The sequence below is a fragment of the Cololabis saira genome, chromosome 2 (assembly GCF_033807715.1).
Source record: "Cololabis saira isolate AMF1-May2022 chromosome 2, fColSai1.1, whole genome shotgun sequence".
NCBI classification, from domain to species: domain Eukaryota; kingdom Metazoa; phylum Chordata; class Actinopteri; order Beloniformes; family Belonidae; genus Cololabis; species Cololabis saira.
Window position 1 is genome coordinate 35,417,048 of NC_084588.1, and position 19,153 is coordinate 35,436,200.

Below are 19,153 nucleotides of genomic sequence, written 5' to 3' on the forward strand. Positions count from 1 at the left end.
CAAAGCATTTTGTTTTTTCATATAAAATAAACACATTTTTATTCAGTTTAGAAGTTTTGGGGCTTTTCTTTTGGCTCCTGCGCTGCTGAAATCAGGGCGTCCCTTATTTCTATTTCTGAAAGGTGGCAACCCTATATGTGTCTGGAACTAAATCTAAATAAAAAAAGGAATTCAGTGAATAGGTCATTTGTTGCAACACGCATACAGTATTTCTTGTTATTCTTTTGAAAAACTGGCTTCTTTGAATTTGGAAAGTAATCCATCTAGTTTATTAAAGATAATAATGATTGGGTGTGTGTGCTAAACAGTAACCCCTAGCAACACTCTCCTGACAGGTGGAGGGCTTGACTGAGGAAGCAGTCTACCAGTTCCAGGTGTATGCAGCCAACCTGTCTGGCCTCGGAAAAGCTTCCAAACATTCAGCCGACTACAAATGTGAGGCCTGGACCATGCCAGAGCCCGGTAAGTAAATGACGGACTCGATCACAGACATTGCATCTTTACAACAAGCAAACATGAAGTCAACAACAATCATGTCACGACTGAATGTGATTATCTTCTCCTCTTGCGTGTGTCTTATAGGCCCTGCCTATGATTTGACATTCTGTGAAGTGAGAGATCATTCATTGGTGATTGAGTGGAAAAAGCCTGTGTACATTGGTTCTGGACCAGTCACAGGCTATCATGTTGAGTATGCTAAGAACGGAACTTCTGATTGGACTACAGCCAATGACCAAGCTGTCAGCCACCGCTTCCTAAAGGTGAGTGTGACGTTCATTAACATTTTATTCAGGCATCAATTCAAATTTCCATGACATATTACAGCATTCATCACAAATGGAATTACATCCAAGCATGAATGATTGAATTCACCTCTGGACATGCTGCAACGGTGCAGTCCTCTTAATCTGTGAGATACTGACATCTGGTGGAGAAGATGTTTATCTGCATCTTGGGATTGTACAAAAATGTAAGAAAGGAATTGAATATTCTTAGCTGTCTTGGTAATAGATGTCTCATATGTGACAATTACATTAATCTGATTATTGCACTTTTGCGCATGGTTAATTATTATTCGTGATGATTTAAAACTGAGACAAGTTATAATTTTGGACCCTAATAGGAATGACACATGTTCAAGTTTATTCCATTTCAGTAATTTTGGGGTCTACTAATTGTAAAGTTTCTACCTTAATTGGGATGATTTTTAAAATGTGAATGTAATTTAAAATGTGAAATGATTAAAAGAAAAGCTGTGAGAGCAGAACACGTGCAGCGCTGAAATAAACACCCGGTGGAACAAATTCACAAGTCATTACGCCAACTGGAAACAGGCTGATAACATGACTTAAGAAATAATCACAGGGGTTAGAAGTACAGAAGGCTTCAGTATGCTGTGAAAGACTTGGTGGTGGAATAGTTTAAGAAAACAACAATAGCATTTCATACAGTACATTGCAGAAATGCTGGGATTTCTGTGGGGCATCTTTTTTTCTTAAATGATTGATTGAATGCAAAACATTTTCAGAATTCAACTATCAAAGCACTTTTTTCCCATTCATACATCATGTTTAAATCACTTACAAATAACTGCATTCTTATTATTCCCATCAAACAGCCAAATGTTTGTTTGAGCTGTTGCACTTTTAAGAAATTTGTGTGTGAACAATCACAAAGCTCTGTTTCCTCTCCAAACTCTATGTTGTGTCTTTGTTTAATTGCTCCCTAGGTAACAGGTCTGCACGAGGGTGTACACTATGTGTTCAGAGTGCGTGCTGTTAATGACGCAGGACTGGGCATGGCATCAATGGTATCTGACCCTGTGACTGCCAAGGCTGTGGCAGGTAACCTTTAATGATACACTAGGAGATTACAAGTCCGATTGTGAAATATTTAAAAGATAAAAAAAGAAGACTCCCCAAGTATCTCTTTGCACGATAGTATGGCTATACTTTTTTTTGGAAAGATGCTCTATTGTTTGTGTTGAAGGCAAAGTTAGGTAAATACTTTACTAAAATGTAGACTATGTTATGGTGCATTGGTCACAGTTATAATTTGTGTATGTTTGTCTATGTATCAAAGGTTCCCACGAGGTTTCCTGTGTGGTGGATGAGAAGTCAGGTGACATTGTCCTGTCATTTGAATCCTGCCAAATTAAGGCAGACTCTAAGTTTATCTGGAAGAAAGATTATAAAGAAATCACTGACTTCTCCAAAGGAGTAGTAATTAAGACAGAAGGCAGCCAGTAAGTTTGCAGACACATAGGTGCACATGCAACCAGATGCTGAATGTTAATATGCAATAAAACACTGCCACACTGTTGCAATAATATTCCTTTGTCTATGTTTCTGTGCTTTTGTCTCTCTCATTCCCTGCACCACAGCTCTAAGCTGATCTTTACGCACCCAGATAAAGAGGATTTTGGAACATATTCTGTTTCTGTCACCGACACAGAGGGGGTGTCATCCAGCTTTACAATCTCAACTGAAGGTAGGATTTATTCATCACCGTTACCGTACGGCACTTGTGCTTAACCACCCACCGGGCTCAGGCTAATTACGGAAAATCAAAAACAGGAACTCTGCTACCTTCAAATGTATGTTTGCTATAAATATATATATATATATGTATGTATATATTTAAATCAGTATTTGGATTACTTTAATAACATTCAATTTCTGATATAACATTCAGAATTATGGATATTTCCCCACCTTTTGTAGTAAAGCATATAAATATCTGTCATGCCTTGATCATGAAAATTTGAACAGCTGTATAGCAATATCCAGAAAAGTACATCAAAGTACAGACTTGAGCATAAAAAAAGAAAAAAAAATCAAAAGGAAGCTGTGTATCGAAGAACTGAGGCGATGTGTGGGATGTATTAAAGATGAAAGCAATGAGACTGTTTTTAAAAATGATCATACTGGCATGTAGGCAACAAAAAAAAATGCCATTACATTTCTGATGAATACCGTCGAAGTACATAGCTCAGATTATTTCTCCGAGCTTGGGGCAGTGTTTGTATTTTATCACCATGTTGTCATAGCAAACCCCCCCCCCCCAAAAAAAAACAACTTTCTGCTCTGTTAGAAAGTTTCACAGTATTTTTTCTTTTTATTGCACCACAGTGTTTGTAGGCCATAATCAGCGCACTCGCTACTGCCTCTCCTTTGTGTGACCTACAGTTATTTTACCAAACCGCAACGCAGTTTAAACAGTGATCTCTCCAGTTTGGACTTGTCCTTGAAATAGGCTGCCTCCTAAAAGTCCATCTTAAATCTTATATCTCTGCAGTTAGAATAATGTGTATAATAATGTGTATATTTGTTTTGTCCATAAAAAATTGAAATTAAAATGTTGATTCTGCATTTCAGAGTTGAAAAAGATGCTGACACTCAGCCATGACATTAGACACCCAGGTAGGTATCTCACAAAATCTCCTCCTTTCTCCTTTTTAATAAACCTTTCTTGTACACTTCTTCTTTGCTGCATCCTAATCTGCTTTACTGGCTGTCTCTGTCCCTCTGTTTCTCCCTTTCATGCTTTATTTTTTTTTCTTTCTTCCATTTGCTTTGAACCTCAGATTTCTTTATTCTTGTAGGGGAACATTTCTGTTTTTTATTTTTTATTTGATTCCAAAAAAAAGTCTTACCTGCTTTTGCATCACCTGCCTAACTACCTCTCCTTTCCATTCGGTTCCTCTCCTCTCCTCTCCTCTCCTCTCCTCTCCTCTCCTCTCCTCTCCTCTCCTCTCCTCTCCTCTCCTCTCCTCTCCTCTCCTCTCCTCTCCTCTAGTCATCCCGTTGAAGTCTGAGTTGGCCTATAAGATTTTGGAGAGAGGCAGAATGAGGTTCTATCTGCAGGCTGAAGAGATTTCTTCCAATGTCACCTACAAATTCTTTGCGAACGACAAGGAACTGTCCGGAGCTGATGTAAGATACATGTGTACTTTTCAGAATAAGAAACATGAGAGAGATTTCTTCCCCACACTGTCTCCGACAGTAGTTTGTTGCAACATGAAAGGCATGGTAATCAAAGTAGATAAATCATCTATATTCACAACGCCAGTGCAGTCGTGTGATAAAGAAAGTACACCATCACTCAGCTCTCAGCTTTTATGTGTTAGGACATAACAGGAATCATCTGGTCCTCAATCAAGTCTTAATATTAGCTAAATACAACTTCAGATAAATAACTACATGGCATAAATCCTTCTTTATTCATCAAAAACTAAGCCAAATAACCCAGACACTGCACCCCATGATTTAGTGGCTTCAAAGCCACCCAGGTGATTTTTGGGCACGCAAAATTATCATCATTACTCCTTTACCTCTGTGCTTGACAGTTGCCATGAGGTTTTGTGCTGATGTGTTAGTTTTTTGCCGTGCTGGGGGAAGAAATGGTCTTTTTTGTCCAATGGGCATTGTTCCGTAAGTTTTGTGGTTTGTTTAGATGCTCTGTTCTTTTCAGAAAGAAGATCGTTTCTCCTGGAAAACCGCACAAACAAGCTATACTTGTGCTGCCCTTTTTTATTGTACTATTATGAACTTTAGCATTTAAAATTCCTACAGAAGCCTGTAGAGTTTGAGACGTAGCTATTTGGTCTCTCTCGTAAATTCTCTGAACGTTGCACAGTGTGACCTTGTGGTGAACTTGCTGGGAAGTTTGTTCCTGTAAAGACTGACACCTGCCTGATGGGCACCAACAGTTGTTTCTCTAAGATCATTCATTATGTCTTTTCTCTGTGGCATTGTGTAAACACAGACCTGAAAGGTCCAGGTCTTTACTGATGATTGATTAATCTATTGCTTTTGATTATAAGCAACTGGCTAAAATGTATTGACTGAATTTCTCTTAAGAGTGTTACATAAAACCTTGGAAATAAAAGAAGGTTTTCTTTCCTTTGAATTGGATGCATCTGTGGCCTGTTTCTCATAAAAAAAAATCTATTTTTTGCAGCCCAACAAGATGGGTCATGACACCTCTACAGGTATCATTGAGTTTATAATGGACCATTTCACGGTGGAGAATGAGGGGACATTTACCTGCCAGATCACAGATGGAGGAGGCAAAGGGCAGAGCTCATTGGTTCTGATTGGAGATGGTAAGAGATGCCAGATCTGACTGTTGATCAGCCATCAGCAACTCCTGCGTATTTCTATAGAACTGTCTCAAATCTAACACCCTCAGATGCTTTCAATTGACCTGATGAACAGCTGACGTGTGCAAGAGGGGCATGCAATTGTCAGGATTGTATTTTACTCCTTAAAAGTGAGTGTGTTGGCAAGCCTTCACAGTCTGGTTGAACACATTTCTGGTACCGTATATGCGGTAGATTGTTGCCTATATGATATTTGTTTTGGGGCTGTACATCTACTGTATCTCTGGAAATGCATTAGGGTTAATAGAGTTTTAATGTTCTGTAATCATTGCGCTATCATACAGGAGACCATTAAGTAAGTTATCCAAGGATCTATAGCAATTACTGGCAACACTTTTAATTGTTTTCCGTTTATGATTCTGTGCACACAGGTTTTAAGAAAGCATTGGCCGAGGCTGACTACCAGAGAAGAGAATACATCAGAGTCAAAGAGGGTAAGAAATACAAAATATTCTTAACATATAACCTTTATCTCCATTGCATCCAATAAGCTTTTGTGGGACGCAACTTGAGTATCAGTGAGTATGCATGAAAGTACACGGAACTGAACTGGACCACCTTTGCTTCAAGTGTACCGCTGTAATCTGAGAGCCCAAAATGGATCCTATCTAAATAATTCCTTCATGATGAACTAAAACAATCCCCAAATGTAGGCAAAGATATTTAGTATGAGAGCTAACTTTTACCCAATGCGTTTACTTTTGTTTTTCCATATCTACTGCAGGCCCCCACTTCAGTGAGTTCCTATCACTGCACGTTGGAGAGGACTGCTCTGTCTCTTTGGTCTGCAAGGTAAACAGCCAAACTCCATAGTTACTCAATATTTACCATCTAAACAAATTGGTGGCTGGCTTGTGATTAGTTGTTCTACTGAATTCAGGATGCCCACAGTTTTTCGTAATTATTAGGTCCAGAATTAAAATAACAACAATTTATGCCCTCAGCTGTTTGCCACAAACTTGTTAGGGAAAGTACGTTATTCCGACTATTTTAAAATCAGGGCAATATTCACATGCCCTAAGACAATCTCAAACTGACATCTGTTTAATCTGATTGTCAGTTTAGCTTAGATAAGCGCATTTGGAGAGAGACAGTAAACACAAGCAGTAAATTAAGTGTGTGTGTGAATGTTAAGAGTGATATGACTACTAAGCAGGCATAAGCATCAGCCATTTGGCAGAAAGGTATGTTTATGATTATTTAGGGTGCAAAATAAATGTGCCAACACTTGGATGCCAAGGCGTCAAACTTTATAGGTAGAAATTGACCCTGAATCAAGCAGAAACTAAAAGGAGTCTTTCCTAAAATGCTGTTAAGTGAATTCGGTTTGGTGCATTAGGCGGCGTGTCACCATTTCGTCAAGCTCTCGAAAATGACCTCAGCTGTCACCCTCAAATGAGGAGGAGGAAGGGAGGGGGTGTGATGGTTGAGGAACACAGTGTGCCACGAACTGCAAAATGATGATGGAACAGCAGACTTAGTGTTTGCAGTAATGACAGTTTTATATCACTGTGACCGGAGAGGCTGAAGATCAATAAAGAAGTCCTTGAATCAAAAATCAACATCTTAAACCAAATTAAAGTTTGCCCAGTGTGTTGACATGTAACAGCAGGAGGTTGTGTCCGAGCAAGCAGATGATTACAGGCTCAATTGTCATGCCATCAATCAGAAGATTTAAACTCTGAAGACTTCAATTAAACATCCCACGCATCCCACACAGCATCTTTAAAAAGGAAAAACCTTCACAATTCATGGAGTGCTTAATGTTTGTGCCTGGTTCAGTTATTTATACTTACACTCAGTCAACACTGGATAAATAAGTAAATAAATAAATAATACAAGAAAACTGAAAGAATAAAAAGCTTAGCTGGCTGCAGAAATGATCCAAAGCTTTGTAAACATTACAATCACATTTGTTTATGTTCATGAGATGAGCCGCATCCATAAAATCTGATTCCTAACAAAGTGCTTCTTTTCTTTATACCCCTAAAAAGGTGAAAGATGGAGACTTTCAGTGTAATCCATTTGCTGCAGTGTTTTACATCTTCTAAATGCCCATAACACACAACACTGACTTGTTGGATTTTCATGTTTTAATGAGCAAGTTGCATAAAATATAAAAACGATGTGGCATTAAGGCCAACAGGGAAAGTGAGGAGTGTGCATTTGAAGGATTACGGGACAGACAACGCAAGGCTGATTAGTAGCTTTCAGGGCTATCTAACAGATGTAGAAAAAACCCGGTTTTTAGGTCGGTTGCAGTTGAGGCTGTTAATTGTTGCTGGAGTTTCATGATGTGCAGTGAAGATGTCTGAAAATCACATCATAAAACTCCAGTTTTTTTTGTAATTGAAAACTATGCTGAATGTTTATATAAATCCATGTTTTTCATTGAAGGTTGCCAATTTAAAGAAGGAGTCAGAGTTCCACTGGTACAAAGAAGACACAGAGATTATCCCTGATGTGAAGCCTGACCTTGGATCAGGTGTCTGCAAACTACCAATTAAACTGGTAAAAACACAGTGCTGCAGATAATCTTCTGAAAATTGGAAAAGAAGTGTAAAATACTGTAACTTCTCCACAGGGGATTTGTTAAATAATAGAACTGTTACATGACTACACAATTAGTCCTTGCTCCGAGATGGAAGGCTGATTGTTGCTGTTAATCTGTTTGTTAGTTACATTACATAAAAACTACAGAAACAAGAAATGGTGCCATCACTTTAATGTCTTCTATCTTGCTCTTTTACTTCTGATGACACAACATAGCCTTTTTACACGACAACAACAGACACCATAACATGTTCAGATTAAATATGTCTGTGCTCCCTGTGTCTCTTTGTTTCTTCTTCAGTTTTCACAAAAGACCGCAGGGGTTTATAAGGCCACCATCAGTGATGACAGAAGCAAAGACATGAGCCAAATTGACATCAGTGGAAAAAGTATGGATGCGTCTCTTCCTTAATTTAACTTTAATTAGGAGAATGATTCACTGTCTGGGCAGCTGTCTTGTTCTCTGACTGATTAAGTATAAATGATAATCTGTGGTGAAATGGCCTATGAAAAATGTATACTTAAAAACAGCTTGATGTTCATTAGATATGGAAGACATAAAATGCAAGAGCGGTGCAGATTAAGACACTTTTAACATAAGTGCCGGTTTCAATCCTGTGTTTCTAGATAAAACTATTTCTTGCTGCCGGCTTTATTCTACAGATTATCCATTTTCATTTTCTTGTAGTCTGCAGCCTTCAAGTTCTGATGTCTGTGCATATTTTATATAGATTTGTGGCACCTTACCACCGCTTGCAGATTATCTTTTATCCCTTTTACATCATAACTTACTCAGTACTTGATAAACCAATGAAGATCTTCATGAGGATTAGTAAAGATGCATCTTTTTTTATGCCGTTTGACTAGGAAATAAATATTCACATCTCTATTAAGCCACAAGGCAAGTAGATAATAACCACGGAGCAACAAATGCCCCGAGAGCTGGAGAAGTATAGGTATTTTCAAACGTCCATCACTGAGTTTAGACTGCAGCCTCCAGAGGGCAGCAGGGTGTCTTTTCCTCCGTCTGAGTGTTTCTCTCACCCCGTGTCTTTTTTTTCTGTTCTTTTAGTCTTTGAGGATGCCATAGACAAGCTCAGCCAACTGGCTGGTAGGTATCGTCCTTTTATATGCACATACTTATATAGTACACACACACACACTCAGGGGTGATTACACACTCACACACATCACTTATCTCATGAGCAGATATGCATTTAAAAGAACGCTCAGCATCACCAGGATCACCCCATACCCACTGGAGGGATATTGTTCAAAACACCTAAATTTAACATGACAAAAAAAAAGAAAATCACACTGCAGTGATAAGAGATTAAGGAGATCCATCACGGGGTTGATATGTTGCCGCTTTAAAATCCCACTGTTACTTACAAACACTTATCAGTGTGTGACAGAAGTTGTCATGCTGGAAGCATTTGGCCATCATGTGGTGAAATCACTTTAAAATTCCACTGTGCTGCCACAGTGACAGTGTGGAGGAGCATCTTACTCCTATTTTAAGCGACATTCACTTGACAGCTCTGCAGCGACTGTTACAGCCTTGGTTGCAGAGCAGAAGAGGGTTCATTATAGTGATAATGGGAAACCATAGTGATGTGACCAGGTGGATGACACACTTGTCCACTTGGAATATTCGGTGAGCAGAGTTCCCCACGGACATATTGTAGAAGGAAATAGCTTTTTTCTATTTGGTTTTATTTATTTATTTATTTATTTTATGGCTTCAAAAAGTTAATAAAACCTCTTGGAGTTGCAGAGTACAGCATACAAACAAAAATCTGCACTCTGCCTCATTAGCAGTTTTACTCTCCAAGTTAGACCAAGGTGACATAAAAGGGGAAATGTGAAAGTAGTTATCACGAAGTAAAATTCAATTTTATGTGGCAAATCTTGTTCAGCCATTAGATAGAAGACAGGGCACGGCACATTTTTTTTCTATAACAAAGTGATTCACAGTGCTTCACAAATACATTAAAACATAAATAAAAAGCATAATTTCAAGTTAAAACGAACAAAAAGAACAGGTTTTTTAGCAATATACGGAAAAAATGTATTTGTTTTTGATTTCAAATGTGTTCTGTCACCTCCTTCAGGAGCTAGCGCGGCAGAGCTGGTGATTAAATGCACAGCAACGGGTATTCAGCTGCAGTGTCATATGAAGTATTACACCTCAGAGATGAACATCACCTGGTATCACGGGTAAGGAACTGGATTTGTAAAACTACTAATGCGCCCTCTACTATTATCAGCCCAACGATAAATACAAAGACTAAAACAATGACCACTAATGGCAAGAAGATAACAATGGAAAATGACGGGAGAATAACAACAAGAAGAAATTTAAATATCTATGTAAACATGTTGACCACAAGGCCATTAATTTAGCTTCTCTGTCAAGTTAAATTTCCAGGAGTGGTAATAAACAAATAAACGGATAAATAAAAAAAATATATAATAACACTTGTTATGGTTGTTGGCATGCATTTTTTTTTACTTTGGCTAACGCAGTGAAATTGCCCTGTTTTGTTGTAGAAATGACTGACATTTTTGATAAAACAAGTATGTTTTCTGCACTTAAAAGCACCCTGGTCTTATTCAGGAGATTATAAAATACAGTCAGTTTGGTGAACAATGAATGGATGGAACAAAAAAGGAGGCTGGACAAAGCACAATAACAAAAATAATGAAGAGCAACTAAAGATCTTTCACACCTCCACATCCTCTCGGTGCTCGTGTAAAATTCCACTGTGCTGCCACACAGTGCTGTAACATCGGGGGGGCATGAAACTGGCTTCAGCCTCACCTCTGAATCAGGCCTCACCTGCTCACACAACAACACGGCACAGCACTCACACCTCTTCTTTTTATTTACTCCTCAGTGAGACTAAACTCTCCCACAATGACAAGATTGTGATTGGAGGAACCTCTGCTATGGCAACAATGGAGGTATGATCAGCACTGAACTTTATTTTCTTCTAAGGTGGATCATATTTAAATCATTTTATAAAACTAAAGAATCCACTTTTGTATATTGATAGTTTATAATTTGTTAAATGTAATGAATAATTTTGTACCTCTTGGGTTTCTTTTTGTTTTTTGTAAAAAAGTTTTGTGATTTTAACTGTCCAAAAGATTTTTAGAGCCTTGGCAAGACATGCTTGTTTAAAAGAGCCAGGCACTGAGCCCAGTGCTCAGTTGGTCACAGGACTGAGGAGTTTATCGTCTGACCTATTCGCAGGTGATTGAGCCAGTGGACAAGGACAAAGGAACGTACTCTGTCGTAATCACCAACTCTGAAAATTCACAGAAAAGAACCATGGAGCTCACCGGTGATGGTCAGTATCTTCCCCCATCTTATTTATTATAGATTAAAAAGAGGAAAAAGGACTAAAGAAACAACTCAGTCAGTGTATTTGTGTGCCTTTCGTGGGTTTAGTTTGAAGCACACACAGTCACACACACACACGGAAGAAAAAAAACTCAAGTGCTACTCAAATCAGAGACTATTCTTTGATTATCAAACAACTTCTTGTGCCTGAAAACTGGCTACATAAAAAGCTCACAGCTTGCTCCCACGCAAGGAAACTGTGGCTGCAGGTCAGCTTGAATTAATGTTGATTGTAATGACTTTAGAAAGGTTCACATGCATGAACTTCACCGTCCTCACATAGTTGGTGGTTGCTCATGGAAGATCATCTTTAAGATAGCTTTAAGAGTTAATGTTGATTGTTTTTATCTCATAAAACCTGATGCTTGTTGTATGTTGCCCTGTGAACTTTTGTAATAACTTTCTGTGTCTATTTTTCAGTCTATGAAAAGGCCCATGCTGAGTTCCTGAAACTCAAGTAAGACCAAACTCTCAAATCAGTCTAGTTACTCTTATCTAAATGTGTAGATGTCATAAGAGTTTCCTTCACATGAGCCTCATAACTGCGAGTTTCACACACAATTGGTCAAAACATTGATTTCCCAAACCAAAGCTTTTGTTTCTTGTTTGAAAAATTAAATCCACACAGAGCACTTGACAGCTTAAATTACCCCTTTCAATTGGATTTGAAAACTTAAAGTCAAAGGAAAGAAAAGAAAAAAAGAATGTGTTCAGAGTTTGTTGGATCATTCACCACACATCTGTCACGGATTATTAAAACAATAACTAAGTGTAGAAAAGGTTTCAAAATCCCAGCTCAGCTCAGTTTACATAGACTGAACTAATGGGACAAGTGGAAACAAGCCATTTTAACCAAACAGCGAGGAAGATAAATTGCAAACGCACAAGACAGATATTACATCTTGAGTTTACCTTCCAGCTGTGGTTACCAGTTGTACCATAACGTGTAAATTTGAGTCTCTGGGCTGATGTGTGCCCCTTCCCAATGCTGCTTTTACAATTTTGCTCCTCACACAATCAATCCAATCTTTCTTGTTGTCATTGTTTCTCTGCAGTTTAAGTAAGACAACCAAGTTCTAGCATCTAGGGAACGTTTGTGTGACGAGGCTCGCTAGTTGTCAGATACACAGCAGGAAGGCAAACTGGTGGTTCAGGCCAAGCACGTGCTAGGCCTTGCTTACATTGTTTGGGGGGCAGTTTTTGCTTCAAAATCTACTCCTCCACATGAAGGGAAAAAGGTGAAAAAGGTTTTTAAAACTATAAATGCCATTTTATACAAAATAATTCTGTCTTTTGACATGTTTATCACTTTTTCCTTTCAAATCTCTGAATTTACTCTAACTAATACAGTAGCACATATTAGATAAATATTTTAATCACTTTTTTTTAAATTATTTTGCAAAGATCTGTTAAGTATATGAATGTTGCAAAACCTGCACACAGTTCTGAGCAGCTTGAGATGAACATATGCATATAGCCCGAGCATGCACATGGCCTCATAATTAAAACAGGTATTTGAAAATATCTGTGCACTCACTGATCACTGTAGGCCTGCCTGCTATCTTCTGTACAGTTTGAAATTGCAGTTTCTATCGCTTCTACTTCTCTTGAATATTGCAGACGTTCCACATGACTGCCTTCAGCAGCAATTTATCTGGAGGATCTGTTTTGAAGTTTTCAGGGGTCACACTTTTTTTTGTGAATTTAAGTTTTGGCCAGAGTCCTCTATCCCTTCATGTTATCCCACACCGACTAGATAATGTTGAGATCTGGGGGACGGCGGTACGGGGGTACAGGTCTGTGGGGTGGGGGCTGTACAAAGAAGCATGAATTGTAGCTTTATTGCAGTGACTTCAGGTTTAACCTTGAGTTTTCCATGTCCTGAGACTGTTTAACACTCCCAAGGTTGCAGCTGAAGGACTAATGCTAATGCTGTTTTGCACACCAACAAAACCTCGGGAGCTGATAAACAGCATAGTGGCCCCACTTAAAGTCACTGCAATTTCAAAGGTTAGTGAAGCTAGATTAAAAAGAAAAAAGAAGTCCTTGGTGTGTTTTACTTGCTGGGTTGTACACAGCTGTGTGCTAGCCACATTAATTGTTGTATGAGTCATACGGCCTTCAGGGTCAATATCCTAATGCTGTATTGATGGTGTTGCATGAAGGATAAGAATCTACATAGAACATTCACTCATCCATTAGACTACTTTATGTACGGCGATGAATGTTTGCTTTGCAGGTTTTATACATGTTTGAAAAACTACTGCAAGTCTATTTATGTGCACAAATAGAGAGTACCGGTACAGCTTGAATAGACTATACTTTTAATCACACGAAAATTTGAAAAACCTTAGTGAATTCTAACATCTCTAGCTTTGCTGACAGGGAGGAATTCCAGCGTGAAATGATTTGAGATAGATGTAAAAAATAAAAAATAAAAGCGACATCAAATAGCAGATATCCTGTGTGGTCCTTTGGCTAAGTAGGGAGAAGTAAACTCCCCACACTGAATTTTTAAATCCATTCAAGAAAAAAGAAAAGAAAGAAAGAAAGGAAAGTGAAAGAGGAGTGAAATTACAAACACTGCACTGCATGCTGAGTGGAAACTGTCCAAATCCCTTTTCTAATTAACATTCAAAGGGAGACATTTTAGCACAAGATTTTACAAACAAGTTGAAACAAGTGACACTCTGCTGCCTTTTTGATTGAGCATACACATGCAGAGAGTCCCCCAACCCAGCCATCTGGTCCTGTGGCTGACCTCAGTGCCTGCCACAAATATATATATATATTAATATATATTAAAGATAAATGTTGTGTCTGTCCGTCCGTCTGTCCGTCTGTCTGTCTGTGCATGTGTTAAAGGGAAAATGTTATAAAACTTTAAACAACAATACAAAGAGATGTCTATAAAACCCTACGAGCCATTTGTAGGCCTATTTTTCATTATTTGTCTACTTTGTACTTTGAAGAAGTGTATTGTCAATTTCAAAAATGTTGTCCCATGACAAAAATATCTAACTTTATGTTTGTTCTAGGGCCGAGGCATATGCTGAAAAGAGTGAGTTTTGTTTTTCCGATCTCATCGTTCATTTGCTCAGTAGTTCAACATATCAAACGCTAGTCATGACTGATGAAATTACCAATGGTTTGTTTCAGACCGTGGCAAGGTGGTGGGTGGATTGCCCGATGTTGTCACCATTATGGAAAAGAAGGTAGGTGTCAGAGCATGATGCACAGTTCCTGACCCGTTACATGTGTTTTAATTAGTTTTGTTCTCTCTCTCTCTTTTTTTTGTTTAACTTAGACCCTTAGCTTAACATGTACAGTCTGCGGAGACCCCAAACCTCAGGTGTCCTGGCTGAGAAATGGATCAGACGTTGAACCCGATGATAAGGTAATTCCAGTTTCTGTCACTGTGGAAATGAAAGGAATCTTAATACTGTATATTTCCCAACTGATCTTAAATTTAACGCACTTAACAAAATGTGTAATTAAACTATCCGAGTCATGTACACCACCAACTGGACCAACAGCAGCACTATTAACTTATTAGTTGGATGTCTAAACTTGTAGCCATCTGCATATGCAAATTAAAACTACATTTAAAAATAAGAGTCTCAATAATGGCTCTGTCTTCTGCACTCCAGGGACCCAAACTTCAGTCTTCTAGCTGGAAAGCTTCTGACTTGAGTTCAAATCCTGATTTGTCATTTTTTACTAGTTCTTACAGACTTCAATTGCTGTAAATGTGACATCCAAAAGCTACTGACTGAGTACAAGCATGTAACAAGAATATACAGAAAATGTTATAAAAAAAACGTGTTCTAATGACATATTGAGTATCTTGACAGATTAAGAAATCTCACTTTCATACATAAATGTTACTGATACCAAGCCTTTGACTATTGAATATTATTCTTATATCTATTGATCCCAACACTCTTATTTCTACTGAGGCCACGCAGGTCTGCTGGAGCCATCCAAGGTCTCTCTAGGTAAGACCTTGGATAGGCATCACAGTCCATCACAGTAGATCCATCACTATTAGATAATTTGCATGTTTTAAGTAGTTTATTATTTATTTAATTCTGATAAATTCCATACAATCTCAAATGACAGACTTTAGCTCCCTGTGCTGGTGGAAGTCCCTTTCAAGCTAAAGGTCTCTATGTGCCTACAGATGTAGTGAACAGGGTTGAGATTAACAAAAGACTTCCATCTGTTTTTAATAGAAATAAGTTGATGTCAATATTATTAACACAGTCATAGATCAGGAACAGAACAAATCTGCAAATCCCATACTTCATTGACCTACTTGCCACCGAGGATCGGTTCAGACAGTCTGTCTCTAGTCAATAGAGGCTCTTTCAAGAGCATCCGGCAGCTCCTATCAGCTTTGAAGATTTAAGTTTAAGAAACCCTGGTCCACGAGGGATTTCTGTTCAGGTTTGCTCTCTTTTTTATTTATTGCATCACCTGCTAATAACCTGTCTATATCAAGAACAGAGATCTTTGGTGATGTGTTTTTCAAACCTCAGGAGTTCCTCTCCCCTACCTTGTTAGTGCAGAGGCTACAGAGGATATGAAGATAACAGCAAAACAAACATGTCTACGTTGCTCTTAACCTCAGAGCAGATGTGGTATAGAAAAAAAAGAGACATGCTCAAATGGAGATGAGGTAAAGCACATGATAAAAAACAAAAGTTAATGCTTTGTCACTGAGTAGGCGCTTTTGGTGCATTATGTCACTAAAACAACTGTAATTACCAGGTACTGTTTTTCATAAATAGCTTCTTTTCATCATTCAAAAAATGGAAAAATAGAGAAAGAAGCAAACGCAGTTTAACCTACATTGTTCAAATAAATACCTTCAATTATAAGAGGCTAAATAACATCCTGATTAGAAAAGGGCTTCTCTCTTTTTTTAAAGGATTTTTAAGTAAGCAGAGCTTTTATAATTTCTCACAATTAAAGACAAGTGTTTCTCTTAACAGGAACGTAATTAGGCTGCAACAAGCAGCTCTCCATAAAAATGTATCAATGGGCACACCTTATAAATGAGTGGGCAGGTATGAGCCGGTATAATTAGAATATTGTATACTTGTCGGTACTACTCACATTGTATGAGACGCCTGACAACATAGACACATGTGCACTTCGACGGCGTAAAACATACATCCATGTTTTGTTTCAATGGCCTAGCTGTAGTATACAGAAAAGCTGAGGCTTTGCAGAGGGAAGATAGTAATCAAAGCTCATTCTACTGAGCTTGAGATAAATTAGTGTTTAAATCAAAAGTTAAATAAGAGACATTTATGTTAAATCGAACTTAACTCGATGCACTGCACACTTCACTTGTTTAACCTTTGATTTTGTTCTGTTTCAGTATGTGGTCTCCCTGGACCAGGGAAGGTTTGCCAGTTTGACGATCAAAGGTGTGGCCATGGACGATTCTGGCAGATATACGATGATTGTCCAGAACAAATATGGAGGGGAATCTGTGGATATTGTGGTGAGTTTAATTGCTGTGTATCACCAGTGACTAGATTTACTCAGAGCCCTGACGTGTTTGTCCACTTGGAGCAGGAATCTTATATTTTGATTGCGTATCTGTGATATATTTTCTGTGAGCCATAATAAAAAGCTAAGAATAATATTAATGTTAAAGTGTAAATGCTAACCGAAAATATTCTTAAAGGGGACCTATTATGAAAAACACGTTTTTTCTTGCTTTAACATATATAAAGTGGTCTCCCCTCAGCCTGCCAACTCAGAGAAGGAGGAAAGCAACCAAATTCTGCAGTGTCTGTACAGCCGCCCGGATGAGCCGTCCAGTGTGATGTGGCTTCTACGAGCCGTTCAGATTATGCTCCTGTCGTGACGTCACGACAGGAGCGATGCGTGAAACCACGCCCACAACTAACTCCGTCGGCCGGAGCTTCCGCCATTTTTTCGTAGCGGTGTATCGCGTCATTCGCGTCATCGCGTCAGGCAGCAAATCAGCACAGAGCCTCATTATCATAGCCCCGCCCACTCAGAATCCCGCATAGAGATGGAGGTTAGAAACGGGGAAGATACAGACATGGCTTAGAGACTGAATTTCTAATTTATTTAGCAAAAACAATCAAAAGCTTGTTTTTAAAGACATTCAAGGCCTGTTTAAAATAGGTATTAGATGCCATAATAGGTCCCCTTTAAATTATGATGCAAAATGAATTAAGCTACCAAAATGATGTTTTCTACTATTACAATTAGAAAGTACATGAGCAGGAAATGTTTACAACATACAGTATATACACAATGTTGTTTCTTTTTCTCTCCAGGTCAGCGCGTACCGCCATGGGGAAAAAATCCCTGAAGCGAAACCAGCTCTGACCCCTAAAACCATCATCCCTCCCAAACTCCCCATCGAGATCCCTCAGCCTAAGACCCAGCCTGCTCCCAGCCCTGCCCATAGTCCTTCACCTCCCAAGGCAGCACCAGGGAGAGGTGTGAAGAGTCCCATTCCTAGTCGGAGGAAGTAAAAAATGTTGAAGCTATAAATTTGGGCGGAAATATATACACTTCAACACATGTAGATCCACATAGAAGCTACTGCTGGTGTTCTGTATTCGGTATGAAGTTGTGCTGTTTCATTTGGCATTCAATTTCAGAGACAAAAAGAAATACCCTTGATAATTAAAATATGTCTTGTGGGTGTAACAGAAAACCAAACATAGCTTTCATTTTTGAGAAATCACTCTGTTAAAAACAACACAAATGTGTGAAACTGAACTAAGTTAAATAGAAAGAAAATTTCCTCCAATCTGAACATGACTGGATTGGAAAAGGGATTTATTTGAAATTAATCTTTAATAAAGCCTGAAGTTCAGCTTGCTGGAAAAAGTGAAATGTGTTCATTTTGGAAGTCTACCATCCTGTGTTTTAGTGAATTCATACATACAATATATCGAAATATGCATTACACAAAGCACGTAATGGCCACCACCATGAAGATCCTTAGTCAGGTGCTTTAGTCCATGAAAGCGTTAAAAAAAACACTCTCACAACTTACTCCCTGTTTGCCACATGAACACTTGTTAAGTCTGGCACATGTGTGTTTCTATTGCTGTCTGAATTCTTTATGGTGTGCAACACAGCATGGTGTATTATCCCTTTGGCAGAACCTGCCAATTCTCTCTATTCTATTCTCTCACATGCACACCTCCACCACCACCCCCTTGGAGATGAAGCCAAGGCAAGTCACTTCATGCTCCAGTGGAAATAGATGGAGATCACTCTGCATATATAACCTCTTAGGAGCAGTCTCACAGTCATTAACACATGTTTTGGACGGCGTCTGTCCTGTAATGTCGATGCACCAAAAAACATGGGCTTAGCAGCATGACTGCCTGTCAGAGCCACATCCAACGAGGTTAATGTTTATGCTGCTTTGGGTTTTAAAAATATCTTTCACCAGTACGGTGTTGAAACAGGTACAGGCATACTGCCACCTGCTCAGTCCTTTTCAAATGATGTCAACAACATCACCGTGGTAAATTACCGACCCTACTGAAGATCAGCTGACAGCGAATCACCACCAAGTAACCCGAGTTGTGAAGCGGGACTCATGCCAGAGCTGCTGAAAACTATCATAACAAAATTAATATTCTTTTATTCCTTCATTCTGCCTTACAGCCAAAACAAATATGAATTATGTACTATCCTCCTTGTTCTTTATCCAAATGAAGACACTGACATGCAATAATGGTCAGGTTTGAAGACCTGTGCATGCGCGTGGGAGGTTGCGATAGCAGAGCTGATGAAAAGATAGCTGATGAGATTTGTGCTTCATTAAAGCTGACGAGGAGAGTAAACGGAGAGGAGAGAGGGAGCAGGTTGAGTGTGAAGTCATTGTTTCTGTTTGCTGTTGCTAATAAAAGAAAGAGATTATACTTTGCTGAGCCTGTTTATTAATTCTGTCAGAGGGAAATAGACAGAAAACAGGAGATGGATTTGGAAAGGGGGGGAAGTGGAGCAGGAAT

The 19,153-nt window shown here is 38.7% G+C and overlaps 1 protein-coding gene across 2 annotated transcripts in view; it reads left to right on the forward strand.

Moving 5' to 3' along the window:
- myom2b (myomesin 2b) overlaps positions 1-18,020 on the forward strand; it is a 33,703-nt gene extending 15,683 nt beyond the window's left edge. Inside the window, exons 18-39 of one of the 2 annotated variants that reach the window (XM_061744532.1) lie at positions 336-462; positions 583-761; positions 1,730-1,844; positions 2,083-2,245; positions 2,384-2,490; positions 3,378-3,422; positions 3,799-3,935; positions 4,963-5,107; positions 5,536-5,598; positions 5,889-5,956; positions 7,562-7,675; positions 8,019-8,106; positions 8,790-8,828; positions 9,832-9,937; positions 10,618-10,684; positions 10,977-11,073; positions 11,547-11,583; positions 14,165-14,187; positions 14,286-14,341; positions 14,434-14,523; positions 16,516-16,641; positions 17,453-18,020. In XM_061744532.1, coding sequence (XP_061600516.1) covers positions 336-462; positions 583-761; positions 1,730-1,844; positions 2,083-2,245; positions 2,384-2,490; positions 3,378-3,422; positions 3,799-3,935; positions 4,963-5,107; positions 5,536-5,598; positions 5,889-5,956; positions 7,562-7,675; positions 8,019-8,106; positions 8,790-8,828; positions 9,832-9,937; positions 10,618-10,684; positions 10,977-11,073; positions 11,547-11,583; positions 14,165-14,187; positions 14,286-14,341; positions 14,434-14,523; positions 16,516-16,641; positions 17,453-17,653 — 2,193 coding nt within the window. In that variant the 3' untranslated portion in view covers positions 17,654-18,020. Of the gene's footprint in view, positions 1-335; positions 463-582; positions 762-1,729; positions 1,845-2,082; positions 2,246-2,383; positions 2,491-3,377; positions 3,423-3,798; positions 3,936-4,962; positions 5,108-5,535; positions 5,599-5,888; positions 5,957-7,561; positions 7,676-8,018; positions 8,107-8,789; positions 8,829-9,831; positions 9,938-10,617; positions 10,685-10,976; positions 11,074-11,546; positions 12,008-14,164; positions 14,188-14,285; positions 14,342-14,433; positions 14,524-16,515; positions 16,642-17,452 lie in introns of those variants that run through there. The other variant, XM_061744531.1, reaches the window with a different exon arrangement.
- The last annotated feature ends 1,133 nt before the right edge of the window (positions 18,021-19,153 follow it).